Source organism: Asparagus officinalis, chromosome 4 (genome assembly GCF_001876935.1).
Source record: "Asparagus officinalis chromosome 4, Aspof.V1, whole genome shotgun sequence".
Taxonomy (NCBI): Eukaryota; Viridiplantae; Streptophyta; class Magnoliopsida; order Asparagales; family Asparagaceae; genus Asparagus; species Asparagus officinalis.
Genome location: NC_033797.1, coordinates 138,488,474 through 138,509,732, shown reverse-complemented (window position 1 = coordinate 138,509,732; position 21,259 = coordinate 138,488,474). Strand labels below are relative to the sequence as shown.

General features: G+C 39.8%; 1 protein-coding gene across 1 annotated transcript in view; it reads right to left on the bottom strand.

Moving 5' to 3' along the window:
- The window catches only part of LOC109839521 (DDB1- and CUL4-associated factor homolog 1), a 14,453-nt gene extending 7,337 nt beyond the window's left edge, over positions 1-7,116 (bottom strand). The window contains 10 exon segments of the mRNA XM_020407985.1: positions 1,184-1,726; positions 1,832-2,011; positions 2,102-2,686; positions 2,774-3,197; positions 3,315-3,412; positions 3,492-4,416; positions 4,471-4,649; positions 4,752-4,871; positions 4,982-5,066; positions 6,958-7,116. Coding sequence (XP_020263574.1) covers positions 1,184-1,726; positions 1,832-2,011; positions 2,102-2,686; positions 2,774-3,197; positions 3,315-3,412; positions 3,492-4,416; positions 4,471-4,598 — 2,883 coding nt within the window. The 5' untranslated portion in view covers positions 4,599-4,649; positions 4,752-4,871; positions 4,982-5,066; positions 6,958-7,116.

Genomic DNA, 21,259 nt, shown 5'->3' with positions numbered 1-21,259 from the left:
CCCCCCACCCCCAAAAAAAAGGAAGGAAAAAATAAAAAAAAGACTAAAGCAAGCCGACAGGAACTAAGAGGATGAGAGAGCCAAATCAGATGAAACTGTATTGACAAGTTTCAATTAGAACATGAAATTTAACAGATGTATCAGATATGATCAAAAAAATATAGTCATCGTTCCCTTGCACACAGACATCGGGGCACATCAATGGCTAAAAAACTTTATTTCCCTCTCCCAGTATTTAACTGGAATTTGGTTGAATTCCTTAAATGCAAGTGCCATAAATCAAGAATAGGAACAATCCTAGGTTTGTGAAGTGTACAAGACATTTGAAGACACTTACCCAACATGCCAGCAGCGCTTCAAACTAAGTGAGGATAACATTATAGTCCTCTGTAATGAAAGATGTTTTATTGACCCGCCGCGGGTGACCCAGACGGTTTGGAGGTTCCAATATGAAACCCACGGTCTTGGGTTCGATGCCGGGTTGGGTTATCAAAAAAAAGGGCTGGCTTATTTATTTCAAGTGAACGTTCGACCATTGATTAGGTGGATTGTTGAATTCATATATATTTTTGTTAAGATTTCAGTCCCAAGCAGTTCAAGACAACCGGATGGTTGACAGCTGTCACATTTGTCAGTTGACAGGTAGTTGAAAGGTGGCCTCAGAACAGCCTCTCCATGTGTGGGGTTAAGAATGCGTACATCTGACCCTCGCCAGATCCCCACAATGGTGGAAGCCTCATGCACTGGGCCGGTCACTATAAGAAAAGTGGTAAAGAGATGCAGTGACAAATATGATCTGTAATCAATTATCCGCAGGTCCTGAGCAGAGATAAAAGTTTACACAGATTTACAAATAAATCAATGAAACTTTCGAATTTAAGAAATTCATGATAAATGATTCCTTTGTTTAGAATGGCTTGATAAGTTCTATACAATCTGAATGAACACGAGCTGGGAGGTTTTATTGGCCTCGTATCTCTATAAAGAATAAAGGAAGAACTTATAAAAGAAAATTTAGATAAAACCAACCACATTGCTAAAAGCTAACACAACCTCGATGTCTAATATAACAGAAGGCCAGTCACATGACAAAACTACAATCAATCTTTAGCAGAAAAATGAAAACTACCAGATTATAACGGATAAAAGAGCACAATAATGTGAACCGTAATCCAAAACACACCTGGAGCTTCGTCAATATGTGTGTGATTGTATGATCTCTAGCTAAACCCAACAGAACACGACAAGCAAGAGCTCGAAGACAGTCGAGAGTTTGAGGAGGTGTTATCATCCTAGGATGTAGAAGATGTAAAAGGACCTTTATACCATTGTTTGCACGAACAGCTTGTCTTGCCAAATGGTATACCTTATCCATCTGAGTAGCAAGGCCAGCAGAACCAGTTCCTGGTCCTAACGATATTCTGCGTTCTCCAACCATACCAGATGAGACCCCAGAAACTGAAATTTGTGAATTACCTCCAGTAAATGGGGCACCTCTTTCCCCCATGTTACCTTCCCCAATCCGCTCCCGGTTGTCATTCTGGGTCAGCAATGGAACAGTGCGATCTGTGATGTTTCTCTCAGTGTTCCTTTCTCTAATTTCTGTAGCTGCATCATTTACAACCGAAACAGATTGCTGACCTTGCGCAGATGCAGAAGGTTTATTGCTGATCGAAGGAGGAGGACACACAAGATTTACTAATACATTCAATGCTGCATGAATCAACTGCCACGAGCGACGTGCAATAGTAAATAGCCACTCGTAAAAGTCAAACATGAAAACTGAGACAAACTTGAAAAACATAGTCACATTAAATTAACAAAAACATACCTCTGCATCCATATATCCAAAACTATTGGCTGCGTCTAATATGACTGCCATGCCAACACGGCCATTGCTCAAAGAGGCATGAACAACAACCTTGCGGCCTTGGGGTATGAATGTAACAATATGAAGGATGCCCAACGCAAATTGGCCAAGTTCATGTAGATATCGCTCACCAGGTGGAGCCTGCAAAGACATCAGAGAAATTCAATTATGCTCTACAAAACAGAATATTTCACAAAGAAGTGAAGTACATCACAAGTAGACAAGCTGAACCTGACATAACTCCAACATAGTTGTATGTCCATTAGAAGTTAAGAACTTGTCAACTGCAGGCCACCGGACCCTCGCAAAGGCAGATCCAAGCTTTCTGTCCCGCTGAATCTGAAGGAAAACTGCATCCATAGCCTCATTGCTGATGTCAAGTGGCTTATTGGCAGCCCTTCGGACTGTTGTACGACTATTTTTATTTGGTCGAAGAGAATCCACAAGCAGAAGTAGATGGGCTCTGAAGTATTGCCTCAGCGCAACACATGTGTGATAAGCAATCTGCTTTTCTGATGCAGTCAAAACTTCCGCAGGTGACCCATCATTGCGCAAAGTTCCATTTGGTATGCCTAATGCTCCTGAGTTTCCACCTGATCTAACTGAAGCAGCACCATGTAAAACATTTAAAGTTTTCTGCAAACCTTCTTGTGCATCAAAAGCATCAAGAATGGCTCTGAACACAAATGCAAAACCTAAGAAAAGAGCAGCATTTTTTCTAGCTTGATCCTGAGGACACTCAAGAAGCTGAAGTGCCAACTCAACCACCTTAAGCACTGTGTCAGAAGGTAACGCACAAACACGTTCCATGATCCCCTGCACGTATTAATATTACATCAACTGTTAAAACAACAGCAGGATGATGCATGCAAGAGAATGAAATGTAAGCTCAAAGCTTATCACCTGAAGGGAGCCAATAGTATATAAGCAAGAAGAAAGCCCAAAGAAGGTTTGAGGGATCCTCGGAACAGAAAGAAGTCCCTGAATACCATTTTTATCAATAAATCCAGCAGCAAATTTCTTATGAGCAGCTAAGACAAAGATTAGTTTGAGAACTTCAGGCAGTAATGTCAACTGCTCAATTGAACCTTCATCCTTCAAACAGTGTTCCAAGAGTGAAATGCACACTTCCACACCTCTTTCTCCCAGAACAGGACCTAAAGCTTCAACATATTCCCCCAGAATTTCAAGGCACTGAATGCAGTATTTTTCTCTGAGTCGTGCCAGAGGCTCCTTATCCAAAATGAACAGTTCCTCCAGCTTTTCATCTATGTCAGACTTCACCATCTTCAAACCCGTGAGATCATTGCTGACTATGCTTGTATTCCTAGAAACAGCGACAATGCTCTAACATGAATATCATTAACCCTATGCTCTCTCATAAAATTGCAACATCAGGTTTGACAAAAATAAATGTGTAGAAAATGGGTGAGGAAAAGAGTACCGTGAAACCTCAACTGCCTTAGCAGCATCCACAACTGTAGATGCAGCTTTAGAAGCAGCTTGAACAGCAGCTTCTTCATCATTCATGTTTTTCCAAGCCTAACAGTGTAAACAATGAATACCAGATTGTGAAGAAAAAACACTCATGTTAATGGAAAATTACAGGATCCAAACTTACCTCAAAAGCAGAAGATTTTACCAGTTCAGCAGCTGCATCTCCAGCTGCTTTGATCGCCTCTTCTGGTGCATTAGCTGTTCTGGCTTCTGCTTCCGCAGCTCTTGTTGCTTTCTCTACAATCTCAGATATATCCCTGGACCCAATAGTGCATCCTCTAAATCGTTCGTCACTATCCTCTTTGATTGTAGAGACATCATAACAAGTCCTGCCTGAGTTACTTTTTGTATCCATAAGTCTTTTGACATCATCATTTCTTCCTTGATTCCTATCCCTGCATTCCCTCACTCCAGCTAACTGTAAACCTGGAGGAGACATAAAAGGTCTTTCATTTTCCAAAGTGCCTTCACTACGGATGCTTTTTCCTCTGCTCCTAGACCAACAACGATTTACCCTTCGCCTTGATGACTCATCCCTCACACTTTCATCAGCAATCTCATCTCTTGTCGCTCTTCCAACAACAGACCATTCACCATATTTTGACCTTCCATCAATCAAATCCATGGTGTTCCTTCCATCATGAGCAAGATCATCATCTTCGTCAATCATCTCATGTATGCCAACCACATGAGATAAGGAATCCACAAGTTCAGATTTCAGCGACTCACCACCATCTACACGGGACTCTTCTCCATGTCCTTGCCTAATACTCATATTTCTTTCACGAGCTCCATCCTGCTCACCTGATAATCCCTCATCTCCAGGTCTTACTCCATCCAATCGAGATGCATCCAAAACCTGCAGAGATCTGCCTCTGCTTTCTTCTCTAACCCTTAAGGGTGTATTGGAATGTTTACTGTCAGTTGGAAAAGAAGCATCCTTCTGACCAACAGTAACATCCCCAAGTATTCGTGTACGCAAATAACGCATTAGCTTTCTCGGCAAACCTACTTCTTTTTTCAGAGCGTCTTCAATCACCTGGCCGGCCCTGAAAAGATCATCACTTGTTAGAAGAGAACATTTGAAAAATGAATGGAANTTCCCAATCAAAGATATCGCAAGGAGTCCAGTAGCATAAGTTCTTAGCATTTCAGAATCTGTTGGTTTATCGCCCCCTAAGTCACGCTTCCAATCACAATCATCAGGAGACACTTTAACTGAATCCTCCATAACCCATGTTCTAATATTATCCACAACATCATCATCAAATACATGTGGGTACTGGAAAGATTTATACACAGGATTGTTATGAAAGGTTAGATTATCAAAGCAAACATTAGAACTACTAAAAGCAAACAGCAATTACGAACACGAGAAACTTACAGTCGAAGTTGTAGAGCAGCTGAGAAGTACCCTAGCAGCAGCAGCGCGGACACTGATAGAGTATCTACTTTCCGATAGTATCTTAGAAGATATCAACTCGTAGAAAGCCTCATTTTTCTCCTTCAAAATCAAAATGGTATGTCACTAAAAAAAGAATAAAAATTCAACTATTAAGCTTCGAAAAAAATTCTTAAGTCCACGCATGGTGATGCAGCGGAAAAGTGAATTACCCGCACTAAGTGCCCCAGCCTCCCAATACTATGAGATGAACGGGCAGTAGTATTCAAAGATGAACTCCCAGTCTCTTTTAGAAATCTACAAAAAAGCATACAGGAAAAGGAGCTGTAATGTGAGCCAACAAAAGAGATTAGCACAAAACACTTGAACTGTATATAAATACAACTACAGGTGTCAGTCTTAAGAAACAACTAAGACCCCAAGTTATGTCCCCTAGGCAGCCAGAAATTTTGATGACCAGAAGTCAATAGTATATCATAGAAGTTGTAGTAGACTTGACTTCTACCTTATTCTGGATAATAGCACACAATAAGTATATAGATAAATTAAATATGGCAGACAAAGTTTCTTTAGTCTTCGAGTACTGATCAAACGCACATAATGATTTTTGAATCAAGGCTGTAGATAACGATGTTGGCGTGTTTGATAATGTTAAAGAACTCATTATTTGGTTACAAACCACAAATGTTCTCTAAAGCACATACTGATTTTTGCAAGTTGGATTCAAGAAAACATTATTTGGTTGAAAACTACAAATGTTCTCTAAAGCAAACTACATTCCGTTGATTTAATTGAAAGGAGGAGTGGTTGTTCTTTAAAGAAATAATATAAAATTAAAAAAAGAAAAAGGACTATCAAATCAGTGCAAATTAGAACTTTCAACTGAAAGAATGGGAATCAAGAAATTGAATCAATAAAGGTCATCAAAGAGGTAACAAACTAATGAGGTTTAACATTTTTTATGGTGCAGGAAGTGGAGTTGGACAATTAAGAGGAAAATTCACAGGCTGTAGCCCTCCTTGTTGCAGTATCTATCTCAACAGTTTTTTCTGTTTGTAAAGTTTGTCCAACAATCCATTAAGGATCCTTTTGTTCCTTAAGAAGTACTGAGTTTTTAAAGGGCGTCTTTAACTACAGGTAGCAGTTTCTAGCTATCTAGATACATGATCAGAGAAGTCCACGGAACCATGGAATATGAACTATTTATCGATTAAATAAGAATAAACGCAATCATGCATAAATATATCTTGTAATATGTGTTACTGGCACAAACTGGCACAAACAAAATGAAACAATAAGGTTAATTTGAGAATAAAAGAAATGAGTGTTATAAGCACAAACAAAATGAAACAAACACTGGTATAAGTAATTAACCACAAATGGAAGATATTTTAAAGACGTAAGAATAAATGATAACATGGGTCTTCTAGCAGGTCAAAAATTCTTGTGATCCTAAGTGACATGGATTAGCTAGGATTCTCCGAAAGATATATTTCTGAAACTAAAAAGGACTTGTATGCAGCATAAAGTTCAAACAATACAACACTCGAAGATTTATACACTATTTATACACAGACAATTTCCATTCCTCCCCCTAAACTTTTCTAATTACTGTTATATTCACCTCTGGAAATTTTAAATCTCAAACATTAGGACAAAAACAAAACTTTCATTAAAAATGCACCTGCAATAGCCCAGCAGCAAATTCTTCTTAGGCATCTCATCAACTACAGTTGTTATTTCCCGGGTTCCAAATGGAACCAAAAACCCCTACGCCTTTTAACCAATATTTCTAGGTCTACAACTTTTTGAATAGCAATAATTACGGTGCAGTACAAAACCAAACAAATGTATACGTCCCTCGTCAATTTCTATCAACTTTTTGAATAGCAATAATTACGTTGCAGTACAAAACCAAACTAATGTATACGTCCCTCGTCAATTTCTATCAAAACTTTTCAATACAACAGTAACTCAGGGTTTGTAATTTTGTGTTACGTTTGTTACTTCCTTGCTTCTAGCGGCGGCCTGCTTAAAAATGTCAAGCTTTTATCGATTACAACTCCTTAATCTGCAGTTTTATCAAATGAGCTCAATCTCTTAAAATTTCAAGCGGCAAGCACTTCATGCCACAAAAAATCGATCACTCAAATATAAAACCCTAATCATGAGGTAGATAGAAGCAGACCTCGATTCTTCAGTTTCGAGAATGGAGGCGAGAGTGTGAAGGTGCCTAGGGTTAGGGTTTGCCCGCACCTCCCAAATCTTGAAGATCAGGTCCTGAGCCCTAGTGAGAAGCGCCTCGTCCTCGCTCTCCCACGCTCGCCCTCCTCCGATCTCCTCCTTCTCCGGCGACCGCCGGCATCCGCCTCCGCATCCGCACTCGCCTCCGTCCGCCGGTGTCGATCGTCTCCGCGGCCGCGTCGTTGTCGCGTTCCCGGCGTCCATCCATCGTTTGAGCCTGAGGGTTAGGGCTTTAACTTTCTTGCGAATTGGTCGAATTAAGAAGTGAATTGAGACGAGAGGGAAAAAGCGAGAGAAAGGCTCAGAATGGGGGGGGGGGGGGGGCGAGGTGAGGCGTAATTATACCTATAATGGTTCCCGCGTACACATGCTTCCGCCGGAATCCGTTTAATGGAGCCGTCAAGATGTGAGAGTAAACTTGGGCCGGTTACCGGGTTAACGGGCGAGGGCCTAAAGTGTAGACTGTTCTCGATGCTTTTCATATTACCTAGTTTCAAATAGGAAAGGCTTTTCTACGTATGGGCCCTCATTGCGCTCGTGCTCGTTTCTCCGCTCATTACTTAATGGTGTGTTTGGGAGTTTAGTGAGGGAAGGGAAGGAAAGGTAAACAACGGGAAGGGAAGGGAAGGGAAGGGAAGAGAATTGTAATATGTTGTTTGGGAGTTGAGTAAGGTGAATGAAGGTGAAAGGAAGTAAATATATGTAAATTTACATAAATGACATTATACTAATAACACATCAGCTCTTTTATTTGTTTTGATAGGGGTAAGAATGTCATTACACCCCTTTACCCTCCTTTACCCTCCTCTACCGCCCAAATCAGGGGGGAAAGAAAACCAAGCAATTTTACCCTACTTTCCCCTTCCTTCCTCCTCTCTACCCTCCTTAAAAAAACTCCCAAATAAGGTGAAAGCCTCATTTCTCTTCCCCTCCCCTTCTCTACCCTCCATCCAAACAGGGCATAAGAGTCGGTAATTGCATATGGGCATCGCGATTCTAGATTGTACAGATATGTAATTAGAAACATGAGTATTTAGTAAGGGTAAGTTTCATAAAATCTCTAAACCTTTGGGATATTTCCTATTAGCCCCTTGAACTTTGTTTTCCTAATCCCTAGATCTTTCTCAACGCAACTTCTTGAGCACTTTCTATTGAGCACTCTTTCTCGGCTCTCTTTTCTTCGTGCACGGGTCAAGATCAAAAGCTTTTGCTCTTTTTCTTTGGTTTAAAAAAAAATTCCAAATCTCGTACATTTTTTATTAAATCTTGCCTCTAATATTAAGGGATTATAAACTTCAGGTTATTTTTTTCTACTTCCAATTAAAGAGCTAGTTTTATGGTTTAAGAGTGAGTACACAGATCTGTACAATGGTGCGACTAACCTAGGACATTTGTTATGGTTTAAAAATTGGTGTTTGCAAAAGTTGAGGGGTTTTGTGGGAAAATTAGAATAACAAAGATTATGGGGTATTAAGGGAAAAGAAAACAAAGTTCAACGGTTTTTTGGAAGAAACAACCCCATTTCGGGAGGTTTTTAAAAGTTAACCTTTGATTGAATATGATACTTAGGAGTTGTTTGATCTGTTGATTCCATCTTGATGTGTGTAATGGATTTTGAAAAATCTATACTAAAATATTTTATTGGCTTATGATAGATATTAAAGAGAATTTCTTTAAGGGATAAAATGCAACGATAATTTGTTTGATTGCATGTGAACTTTTATTGAGGATATGTGATTAAAATCATAAATCTAATTGAAATCAGTATAATTTTAGGGAATCTCATTTGATGCAGCTATTTTATGTAGCAATCTAAAATTTGTGGAATAAAAAATAACAAAAAAAATATTGTATTTAGCAAAAATTTAGATTATTAAATTTATAGATCTTATTTTACAATGCAATACTCACCAAATGCATGGAAACAAAATGTTCCTTCGATTCTTATGTGACACTTAAATGACGCACTCTGCATTTAGCAAGTAAACATGAAGGGGCTATTTGTTTCCATGAATTTTGCATCATTGCATTAGAAAAATAGGACCCACAAGTTAAACATCATGGATTTTTAACAAATATATTGTTTACTTGTCATTTTTTGCACATTGCTGGGTTGCCACATAGGATAAATGGATCAAATAAAATTCTCTAAAATTGTGTTGATTTCAACCGGATTTGTGAATTTTAGTCACATATCCTCAATAGAATTCATGTACAACCAAATGAAACTTGATTGGATTTTATTCCTGATGCAAATCATCTTTAATATCCATCACAAACAAACACAATTTCAGTTATGAGTTTTTAAAAATCTATTATATGTATCAAGATTAATCCACAAACCAAACAGCCCCAAAGACTCATGGATGATGCCATGTAGGAGCTTGCTTAGCTCCACGTAGATATCTTAGTGGCATTTGTGCATGCTGCTTTGCGTGATGATGGGCACCTGTTGGGCTTTTCTGGGCTTGAATATAGTGGTGGACAACAGGCTAAATAAATACAAGGAAAATTTGTGTCAAGGCCCTTAAAAAATAAAGCTCATGTGACCCAACCCCGTATACTTCTTCCCATGTTGTTTAACCCCAAAAACCCAAGCAAATATGGTCCGGCCACAAAAGCCCATAAATCAATATGTATTATACATATTTCCTCTCCTCTCCCTAAATTACCCCTCTCCTCTCCTCGTGGAGAAAATCCTAGCAATGGCGATTGCGAAAAATGCAAGGCGACGACGAAAATGGAGGAGAAAATCTAGGTTCATCTCCATTAATCCACTCTCTTAACTCCTATCTCTCATTTCCCTTTCCCCTTTCCTTCTCCCCTCTCTCCAAATCCAAGTTTTTCCCCATGAATTCAATGGTGAATCTCCTCAAATTCTCTTCACCCTTTAAAAATTCGAGAAAACCAGCTCAATGGAGCTGATACTCCCAAGACTAGAGTGATCTCGACTTCGATTATGGTTTCAAAAGATGGAGGGTTTGAGCCGTTAGGGTTTGACGGGACTGAGTTGCAAGGACCGAGCTTGTTGGAGTGTGACGTTAGAGGGGGTTAAGGTTGCAGCGATGCTAGGGTTAGCTTTGGTGATGTGTAATGTTGATCGAGTTGCGATGCCGGTTGTGATTGTTCCCTTGTCTAAAGCTCATGGATGGAGTCAGTCTTTTGCCCAAGTTGTTTAGGTATTGCTTAGAGTTTTGTGCTCCCATTCGGTAAATGTTCGGAGGAGGGGGGCATTACTTTGCATGAAAGCTCTTAACTTAATTTGAACTTCATTCTTGCTATAGTTGTGTATTACGAGGATCTTCGGTGAATTTGTGGCAGAAAATAGGGGAAACCTGGTTTTTAATGACACTCTTCAAAGTAATATAGAGCACTGATTATAGAATATTGCATTTACCTATCAAATTTACAGTTAGCCAAACAATATTATGACATTAGAAACATAGAAATGAAGAATTAAACATGACTCTAACACCAATACTAGGAACAACTCATACATAATGATCTACCCATCATCTTCTTTCAGAGTTCAAATACAAGCATAAAATTACTGCAACTATAAAGTCAAGCAACCAATGTATGGGTTACTACCAATATTTAAAGGAAACAACTACCCATGGAGAAGTACTAAAGTGACCACCAAAAATTCGGGTTTCTGTAATGTGAGCTTTGTGATTTCAGGTTTAATGTTTCATATGATAGTCATATCTTAATTGTCAGCCTTGGTTGTTAATATTTTCAGTTAGATGTTAGATATAATTGTTATATGTTAATTTTCTATCATATCTGTTAATTTTAGACCACATCTATTAACTACCAATTTTTTTCTATACGTGTGAAACTTTTGGGATACATATTAATACTAACGCTGAACTATTAACTTTTAGTCATACCCGTTAATTTTATTGCAGATACATATTAAGAAATGTATACTTATATAATTTTAAATTTTAATGTTTTTAGCTATGGTCATGTAACATCTAATGTTGTAGAGTCTTTTAATAACTGGATACGGAAAGCATTTACATCTGTGAAAGTATTTAAAAAGAGCTATGAGTCAGTCCTTTATCTCATCCCAGATTATAAGAGACATAGTGTACCAAGATATAAAATCGACATATTATCACTAGTTTCTACTAAAATGAAGGGAAAAAATAGAACAAGATGTATCAAAAATAGAACCAGTGTAGTGAAATGTTCTCGACGCAAAGCTAAAGGTCACAATCGAGTTACTTGTGAGGTACCAATTGGTGATTAGTGTGGATTTCTAAGTAGTACTATACTTTCGGTAGAGCTATCTAGGTTACCAAGATTTTTATAGCTTAATATGAAAGATTGTATAATGTGGATATAAGTTCTTATATCAAGTCCTTTAGTGTGGGTTCAAGCTATACCCGCTTCAAGAACGTAAGACTAATCAATATGAATGTAAGACGAATCAATATAAAGTATCTATTTACTATTCTAGATATTATCAAATATGATCATGTATTTCTTGACTATAACTAGTAATTGTTAACTATATGCAGATCATGTTAACTATCAGAGAAAATTGTTAACTTCAATTATTATCTATTAACTATTCTTTGTTCATATTAACTATCTCGATTATCTGTTAACTATTTCAAGAACCTAAACTTAAAAATCTTAACATTATATGTTCTTAATGTTTGGATATTCCTGTTATCTATGTAATTATATGTTCTTAATGTTTGGATATTCATGTTATCTATGTTTATTTAAATCTTAAAATTTTCATACTCTCTCCTAATCCTAAACCTCCAACTCTCTCCTAACATAAACCAATGTTAGCGATTACATGAGATAGTTAACATGTATTGTGTATAGTCAACAGAAATAGACCAATATTAGCAGTTACATGTGATAGTTAACATATATTATGTATAGTTTATAGGAACACACCAAGATTATGTATTATGTATACTTTATAGGAACACGCCAAGATTAACAATTTCATGAGATAGCTAACATGTATTAAAATCCTTTTTCGCATTTGGAATATAGAAGAGAAAATAAATTCATGCTCACTGTCATGTGACTAATAAAGTATTTGTTAACTATATCCACTACTTACTAAATTTAGACAATATCTATTAACTATATCCTGTAAATGTTAACTTTAATCAGTATCTATTAACTATATTCGATACATGTTAACTTTAGCCAGTACCTGATAATTATACCATGTTCCAGTTAACTATACCCAATACCTATTTTAACTATATTCAGTGCATAACTTTAGCCAGTACATGTTAACTATATTCAATATAAATATGATTCTATAAAAAAATTACTCATCTTTAAGCAAAAGAAGAAAACAATACAACCCAAAGCTGAATATATATGAGACAAACAATACTGGCTAATTGAACATAATTGTGCATTCCAAATCAGAAATTTGTACAGTCTTTTACATTTAAATGACAAAACAACTCCATAGCATTAGTACTGGACATAAAATTCTAATTCGACATAGTTGTTCATTGCAAAAATTAAACCTTGTTTCCAAATTTTAGATTTAAACTTGTAGAAAACTCAAACATCTCTCTTTGACATTTCATTAAATAATTTACAAGCAACCTCCAAACTGTCACATATCATATGCCTACTTAACATATTACTCTAAAAAACCAAGTTGTTAATGACGGCGAGCTCGGAGAGGAGATACTACTCCAAATAACTTATTCCTGTTAGATATCACAAGTACATGTAATTATACCATGTACCTATTAATTATAATTAATTCTTTGTTAAGTATCACATGTATATGTTAAACATGTACATGTTAATTATAAACTGTTCTGGTTAAGTAACACATATAATTGTTAACTATAACATGTACCTATTCAAAGTAATTTTTAATTCATATATTGGATAATTTGTCATCATCTGTTAATTAATAAGCAAACTTATCCTAGAGCTAATGTGAACATATATAAGAATATTTAACATGTACTTGATATAATTAACATGTAATGGCTAAAGTTAACATGTACTGATTATAGTTAATAGGAACTAGCTAAACTTAACGGGAACTTGATATAGTTAATATGTAATGACTAAAGTTAACATGTAAGATTTACAACTAATTTTTCACAGTTCACAATCAACCCCTATAATTGAAAAGTGTGTGTAACTTTGATGCCTATATACACACATCTACACGATAATTCCTCTATACCATTTTCTTTGTACACGACCTGGTATTATCACATTCCAAGAAATCACATCTCTCTTTGGTGTTTGTTGGAAAAATTGTAAAGAAGAGAATAAAGAAAATGTGACTATGATTCCTTTGATCTCGGTTACAACTTGATTACAAAAGAGAGGAAAACGAATTTGATTTTCCCCTTTGTTTAAAACTGGGTTCTTCTTGGCAGCGATGGAGTGCTTCCTTCGATTGATTGCGTCGAACTTGCTCTCCGTTGACGATCCGACCGTCTTTATCTCGTGGGAACGATGAACTTTCGTGGAAAGTTTTATGAATAACTCTGAATGAGTTTAAGAACTCTGAACGAGTTTGAACTCTGTGAATAGAGTTGTTGGAACCGAAAATTCGGTTAATAATCAAGCTGTTTTTCTGTTGTTGAAGGATTCTCTCAGATTTGATTTTCTGAGGTTGGTTCAAAAATCCTATCTCCAAGGATTTCGTTGCTGTTGTTGCCGAATCTCCAAACCTGAGTGGTTTTGATGATAAAGAATCCAACCCTTGATCTGATTATCAAAAATCCGATCCCTCACCTCTTAGTTTTTAAAGAGCCAGCCCCTTTAACCAACTCGTCTGGTTTAGATTCTGATGATCCAACCCTTTACTCCGTTGGGTTTGTTGAGTTTTTATAGGGGGATAGGAGATTGTAACTGACTCCTATATCCGCTCCTACGTGGGCGAAAATCCCTCAGAACGTGAGATAAACGGTTTTGGAACCGTTCGACTTATGTTTGAATAAGTCAAACGCCCATTCTGGCGTTTAGAACTCAACTTCGTGTTCTTTGAATTGAGACGCGAAGTTGGGTGTTAGCTGAACACCATTGAACGCGAGGGTCGCTCGCGTTTGGTTTGTGCCTTGATGACGCGAGGGTCGCTGTTGGTTGACGACGCGAGGGTCGCTATGGCTTGACGACGCGAGGGTCGCTATGGCTTGACGACGCGAGGGTCCGTTTGGAGACCTCCACAACGGCTCTTCCACCGACGACTTTACTGACAATTTCTCTAGCCTCTACCGAAGTGGTAGACGTTCCAAGGTCATCTCAAATGGGGGAACTGATGGCTTTGCAATCGAGTCCATCTCAGCTGGATATCGGCACTCCTTCACAAGCCACTACACCGAAATCGCCTGCTGGTCTTTTACTTGGCTTAGCATCTTCAGAAGTTTCTGTACCGTCGCCTATTGCTGTTTCGAGCCCCGCAGACGTACCAGATTTTGTCAAGATTTCCCTTGACTACTTGAGAGGGCTTACCAAGAAAATAATTGAGGTTGTGCTAGCCGGACGAGATACTTTTGATACCTTCAAACCCATGCTCACGAATAGTTTGAACAACCTCAAGCTTGTAGGTGACGTCGACGTCGTTCAGCGCTGCTCTGAAGCTATCTCACGTCTAGAGGGACAACTCAGATTCTTGGAGGCTTTGGGTCGCGCTGATATCCAAGCGCAGATTGCATCTACTTTTGAGGATATTCGAGCCGAAGAACTCAATAAGTATGAAGCCGCTCAACGTCATATAGCTGAGGAAGAGGTTGAGGTTGAACAACTGCAACAGCTACATGCTCAAAAACAAGTTGAGCTGACACTTTCGAATACTTCTCTGGAGAATTTGCGAGAGAAGATCGCTGCCGCTGAAGTGGAGTTGACTAGGATGAAGGCTCAATTCAAACGAGAAGAATCTATTGTCACTGAGCTCAACGTCAAAAGTGCTGCTTCCCTGGTGAATTACCGTGCCAAGGCTGGTGCTCTGGAAGAGGCTAAGAAGGAGGTAGCTGCCATGCTGTCTAGTGAGGACGAGCTTCGGAAACGGGCCGAGATGCTGGTTCGGGCCGACCATGAAGAAAAACTTTCTGACATTAAGTCTCAGCTAACTTCATTTGATCTGATGAATTGATGAGCCTGTTTTCGTATCGTTCTTTTGGTAGGAACAACACTTATCTTAGGTCACCTTGTTTTCCTTTAAATAAAGGTAGTGTTGCCGTTTGGCTTTTTATTGTTTCTTTTTCATATCATGTTTTGACATGGAACAATGAAATACCAATTTGATATTGCGACAACAACTATTTATTCCTCTTGTACTATGCTTTTGCCTTAAATATTGGAAGAATAATGTAAATGCCAGGAATACAGTATTAACGTGGCACACTTTGTGGTCCCGTCGCTCTATTGTTAAGAGTCGACGAGTGGAAGGTGTTGCGATTGGAGCAACTTTGAGGACTTATCGCTCTATTGACGAGAGTCGATAAGTTAGAAGTGTTGCGTTTGGAGCAACTTTGAGGACTTATCGCTCTATTGACGAGAGTCGATAAGTTAGAAGTGTTGCGATTGGAGCAACTTTGAGGACTTATCGCTCTATTGACGAGAGTCGATAAGTTAGAAGTGTTGCGTTTGGAGCAACTTTGAGGACTTATCGCTCTATTGACGAGAGTCGATAAGTTAGAAGTGTTGCGATTGGAGCAACTTTGAGGACTTATCGCTCTATTGACGAGAGTCGATAAGTTAGAAGTGTTGCGTTTGGAGCAACTTTGAGGACTTATCGCTCTATTGACGAGAGTCGATAAGTTAGAAGTGTTGCGTTTGGAGCAACTTTGAGGACTTATCGCTCTATTGACGAGAGTCGATAAGTTAGAAGTGTTGCGTTTGGAGCAACTTTGAGGACTTATCGCTCTATTGACGAGAGTCGATAAGTTAGAAGTGTTGCGTTTGGAGCAACTTTGAGGACTTATCGCTCTATTGACGAGAGTCGATAAGTTAGAAGTGTTGCGTTTGGAGCAACTTTGAGGACTTATCGCTCTATTGACGAGAGTCGATAAGTTAGAAGTGTTGCGTTTGGAGCAACTTTGAGGACTTATCGCTCTATTGACGAGAGTCGATAAGTTAGAAGTGTTGCGATAATTGTTATCGTGTAACAGAATCCCAATTGCAGCTGTAGGGGTTCAGAGGAACAGGATCACCCCCTGCGTTTGGGGCCTTCGAATTGAATTGTGGATATTGTGCGCTTGAACGCACCTCCAGATTATTGCGTTTGGCTTCCACTATACGTTTTCCAAACGCAAGGCTTTGTCTTGCGTCTTATCAGAAGCCCAAACGGCTGTAATGATGACGAAGAGATCTCCTTTAAGCGGGAGTCTTGGGACTCTGCACCGTCATAAATTATTTATAAATTGGGTTGATTAGTCATGTCAAGAGGCTTTAACGTTTAAGCTTCTTTCTTGAACTCCCAAACGAGTTTCTTCTCGTTATTTCTTCCACGATCTGATTTCGTCATCTGGCCATGGCTCCCAAGAGATCTCACGAACAGATGGCGGACATTCTTCCGCCGTCGAAGGATGCTTCTGGGTCCGCCTCCGGACCGTCGTCGACGCCTCCGACGCCTGGACATCGAAGTGAGTATCCCTGTCTTCTTCGTTTTAAGTATTCTTTGTCAATGGGTTTTCTTGACATTCTGAAGACGAATTCTGGTTGATGATGACGAATAAAATTCGTCTCTTCAATCTTGAGAAGAACTTGTATGCTTCTTGACCAAAGACTGTTCATCTCTTTGATCTTGGATGACAAGAGAAGTTCTTGTGTCCATTGTTGAACTCTCCTTGTTGAACACATGGAAAAGTTCCTGTGTTTATTGATAACAATTGTTTGTCTTAGATACGAACAACTGTTCATGTGTTCTTTGATCTTGAATGTGGAAGAAGGCTTCCGTGTTTATTGATAAGATGAAGGGATTAATCTCTTAATCTGGAACTCAGGCAGAAGTCCTGCGTTCATAGCTTTTGAACGCAGGTTTAACTTCCTTGCGTTCAGGCTGATCCTGACGCATGTTTAGATTTACTGCGTTTGCCTCCATCTATTTTATTAACTTTGCTTTGGCTCATATGCCAGGTGGGGCTTCTGCTGCTGAGCCCATTGTTGTATCTGATGATGAAGAAGAAGGAGTTCTCCCAGAGAACGCCCCTCTAATTACACCGCTTGCAATGGTTCCTCGTGGTAAAATGTACACCCCAGACCTTGAGAGTGTAACTTTCCTCACCAATCTCCTAGAGAACATGGTGAAGCAGGCACACTTCATCGCGGAGCAAGGATGGGCTCCATTTTCAGATTTTCTGGATTCGTTCTTTGATGTGATGGACTTGCTAGAACGCCTCAATCGCAGTTGGGCTGGTCACTGTGTCAGGAAGGTTCACTCGTTCAGACGTTCAGTGGAACTCATAGAAGAGCTGCAGAGCACTGACTTGGAGCCTGAGATAGAAAAGACTCTTCAGGCTTTGCGATCAGAAGCTGGCTCTGCTGCTCTCACCGCCGAAGAACTGAGAGCGAAGGCTGCCACAGAGGTCCGAGCTAAAAATGCTGCACGTATAGCTCAGGCTAGGGCCCATCTCGCGTCCTTTTCTCTTCGGGAACCACCTTTTTATATTCGATAACTTTTTAGTCTGTAATAACTTTTTGATACTCTCATGACAATTATGACTTTTGCCTGTGATGAATTGTGGACATCTCTTGAAATGATATGGTTTTTCTTGTGGTATGAAAACTTCTGTAAAGTTATTCTCTTGTGTCTGAATGGTTTGAACGCAGGCCCGTTGAGGACATCTGGCTTTGTCAAACAGGTTTGACCTCGACTTCAAGACTTGGATGATGGTCATAAGTCTGGTCTTTTAGAAAAACCTGATTTCTTCTAGTTTGTAGAATACCTCCTGGAGGTTGAAACGATCATGTTGCACGTTCATTGGTGTGAACGCAGTGTCAGATTCTGTAGCTGTAGGGCTTGAAACGCAGCTGTAGCCATGTTTTGAACGCAACCGGAGGACTTGCGTTCAGGTGGACTGAACGCAGGCTTTATCAAGGACGCATGGTTCATACAGGTCTGAACGCAGCTCTGAGATTTGAGCTGTGTTCAGACAAGTCTGACGCACTCCGACTTGTCACGGATCCCCTTTGTTGTTGTTTGGGGTAATTTCTGGAAGTTGAAATGACTACGCTGTGCGTTCGTTGGTGTAAACGCAGCATCAGGTTCTGCAGCTGTAGGTCTTGAAACGCAGCTGTAGACATGTTTTGAGTGTAGCCATAGGACTTGCGTTCAGGAGAGCTGAATGTAATCAAAATTGAGATCTTTTCTCGAAACAGATTATGCTGATAGCTATCTGAAAGACTTTGAAAAATTCTTTTATTAAAATGAACTTTAAATCGTCAGAGGTGTAGTGTTAACTTGACGACATACAAAGTAGAAGAACTTATTTGTTCAGACAGACATTTGATGAGCAACCCCCAGTTAAGCTCAAGAAGCTTGTAGCTTACGGGTAGTATTGCTTGAGAAATTTTCCATTAATCGGCATCATAAGTCTGTCGCCTTTCTTGTTGATGAGACGATAAGCTCCGTTGGAATAGACTGTCTCAACAACAAAGGGTCCTTCCCATTTGGGATTGAACTTCCCCTTGGTTTTGTGGGTCATTACCATGGGTCGTCGATTAGCCAGAACCAAATCGCCTTTCTTGAAAATCCGTTCCTTAACCTTTTTGTTGTAGGCTTTAGAAATACGGGCTTGATATAGTTCGATCTGTTGTTGAGCCTGAAGTCGTTTGTCGTCTAAGGCTTCAAGCTCTTGCAGACGTCGCTCGTGTTTCTCTTCATCTGTCAATCCGGTTGCGATAGCGACTCTTAATGAAGGAATTTGGATTTCTAATGGCAGTACGGCCTCACAGCCGTATACCAAAGAAAACGGCGTAGCTCTTGTAGGGGTCCTTACTGTTGTACGGTAGGCCCACAAACATTCACCGAGTCTTTCGTCCCAATCGCGTCGGCTCTTGGACACGAACTTTTTGAGGAGCTTCACGATAGTTTTGTTAAAAGCCTCTGCAAGGCCGTTTGCCGGCGGATAATATGCCGTGGATGCGACACTTTGGATGCGAAATTTATCACAGAATCTCTGAAATCCAAAGCTAACGAATTGTGTCCCGTTGTCGTGAACTATTCGTCTCGGGACTCCAAAGCGATATACGACATGATGTTTAATGAACTTGATCACGTTCTTTGTCTTGACTTCTTTTAGCGGGATTGCCTCTGCCCACTTAGAGAAATAATCGGTTACGGCCAAAATGAACCGGTGTCCTTTAGAAGTTGGAGGAGAGATTGGTCCCACAATATCCATGCCCCACATTTCAAATGGCCAAGTTGCAGATGTAGGATGTAGATTACCCGGCGCTTGGTGGATAAAATCGCCATGAATTTGACATTCGTGGCAATGTCTGGCGTAGTCCACCGCGTCTGCGAACATCTTCGGCCAATAATAACCAATTCGTCGAAGACGATCGCCTAACTTAGCTCCAGGCTGATGAGCTCCGCACATTCCGTCATGAGCTTCCTTAAGAGCTTCTTTTGCCTCCTTCCGGGAGAGACATCGAAGCAAAATTCCATCATGTGATCTACGATACAGGGTTTGAGAAACTGCATCGTAATAGAATTGGAGGGCCTTCCGTTTGATAGTGGCCGCTTCCTTGTGGTCATCGGGCAAAATTCCGTATATAGCATAATCGATGTACGGGAATCGCCAATCTCTAGCTTCTAATTCCATCGAGGTTGTGCAGACTTCTCCTATCGATGTCTCATTTGAGCTTTCCTCTGTAGGAATCTTGAAACAGTATAACTCGCGTCCTGCGACTGAGATAGTAGTCTCAGCCCCTGGGGGTAATGCTAATGAGGTTGCCAAAGAGGCTAATGCATCTGCATAAGCATTCTGAGCTCGCGGGATGTACTCAATAAAGAAACCCTCGAACTTCTTAGCTTGCTCTAGCACTGCGAAGTAGTACGGGATCAAATCTTCATGGCGTACTTCGTATTCTCCCCGGATTTGATTAACGATGAGCTGGGAGTCACCGTAAGCTTCAAGGCGCTGAACATTAAGTTCTTCCGCAAATTGCATTCCTAACAATAGGGCATTATATTCAGCTACATTGTTGGTGCAGGGTTTGATTAGGGAAAATCCTCTTGGTATTATGTGACCATTCGGGGAGACGAGTACCACCCCCACCCCTGCAGTGATTGCTCCATGAGGATTCGCTCTGGATGCCCCGTCGAAGAACAACTTCCACACCTGCGCGGTTTCTTGAGTAACGCAAGTTTCAGCAACTTCATCAGGCAATTCCTCATACAACTTAGATGTTCCTGACACGGGATGGTCGGCTAAGAAGTCTGCCAATGCTTGACCCTTGATTGCCTTTTGCGGCATGAATTGCATATCATATTGTGACAAGAGGATAGCCCATTTTGCAAGCCGGCAATTTAGGGACGATGGTTTGGTCATCAGAACTCTTAAGGGATTCACCTTAGAAATGACATGAATTGTTTGCCCAACTAGGTAATGTCGCATCTTTTGAACCGCGAATACCAAAGCAAGACATTCTTTTTCAACTGGATTGTATCGGTGCTCGGCTCCCATCATAGTCCTGCTTAGGTAATAGATAGCTTGCTCTTGACCCTGATCATTATTTTGGGCCAATAAAGCTCCAAGAGAATGTTCAATGGCCCTTACGTACAACAGGAATGGCTTTCCTGATATTGGGGCTACAAGAACCGGCGGTTGAGTAAGATACTCCTTAATCTCCTCGAATGCTTTTTGGCATTCTCCATCCCAGACAAAGGATATTCCTTTCTTCATAAGCTTAGAGAAAGGTTGGTAACGCCCTGAAAGTTTTGATATAAATCTTCGAATGTAGGCCAGTCTGCCATGCAAACCTCTGAGCTCTTTGAGATTCCTTGGAGGTGGCATGTCTTGGATGGCACGCACTTTCTCTGGATCAAGAGAGATTCCCTTGGATGTGACAATAAATCCCAGGAATTTTCCACTTGAAACTCTAAGAAATGATTTTGTCAGATTCATCTTCAGCTGATGTGCTCGCATGATTTCGAACATTGTTTTCAGATCTGCAAGATGATCGTCTCTACATTGACTCTTTACTGCTATATCATCAACGTAGCACTCGATCTTCTTTCGGAGGTGTTCGTGAAAGATCGTGTTCATTGCACGTTG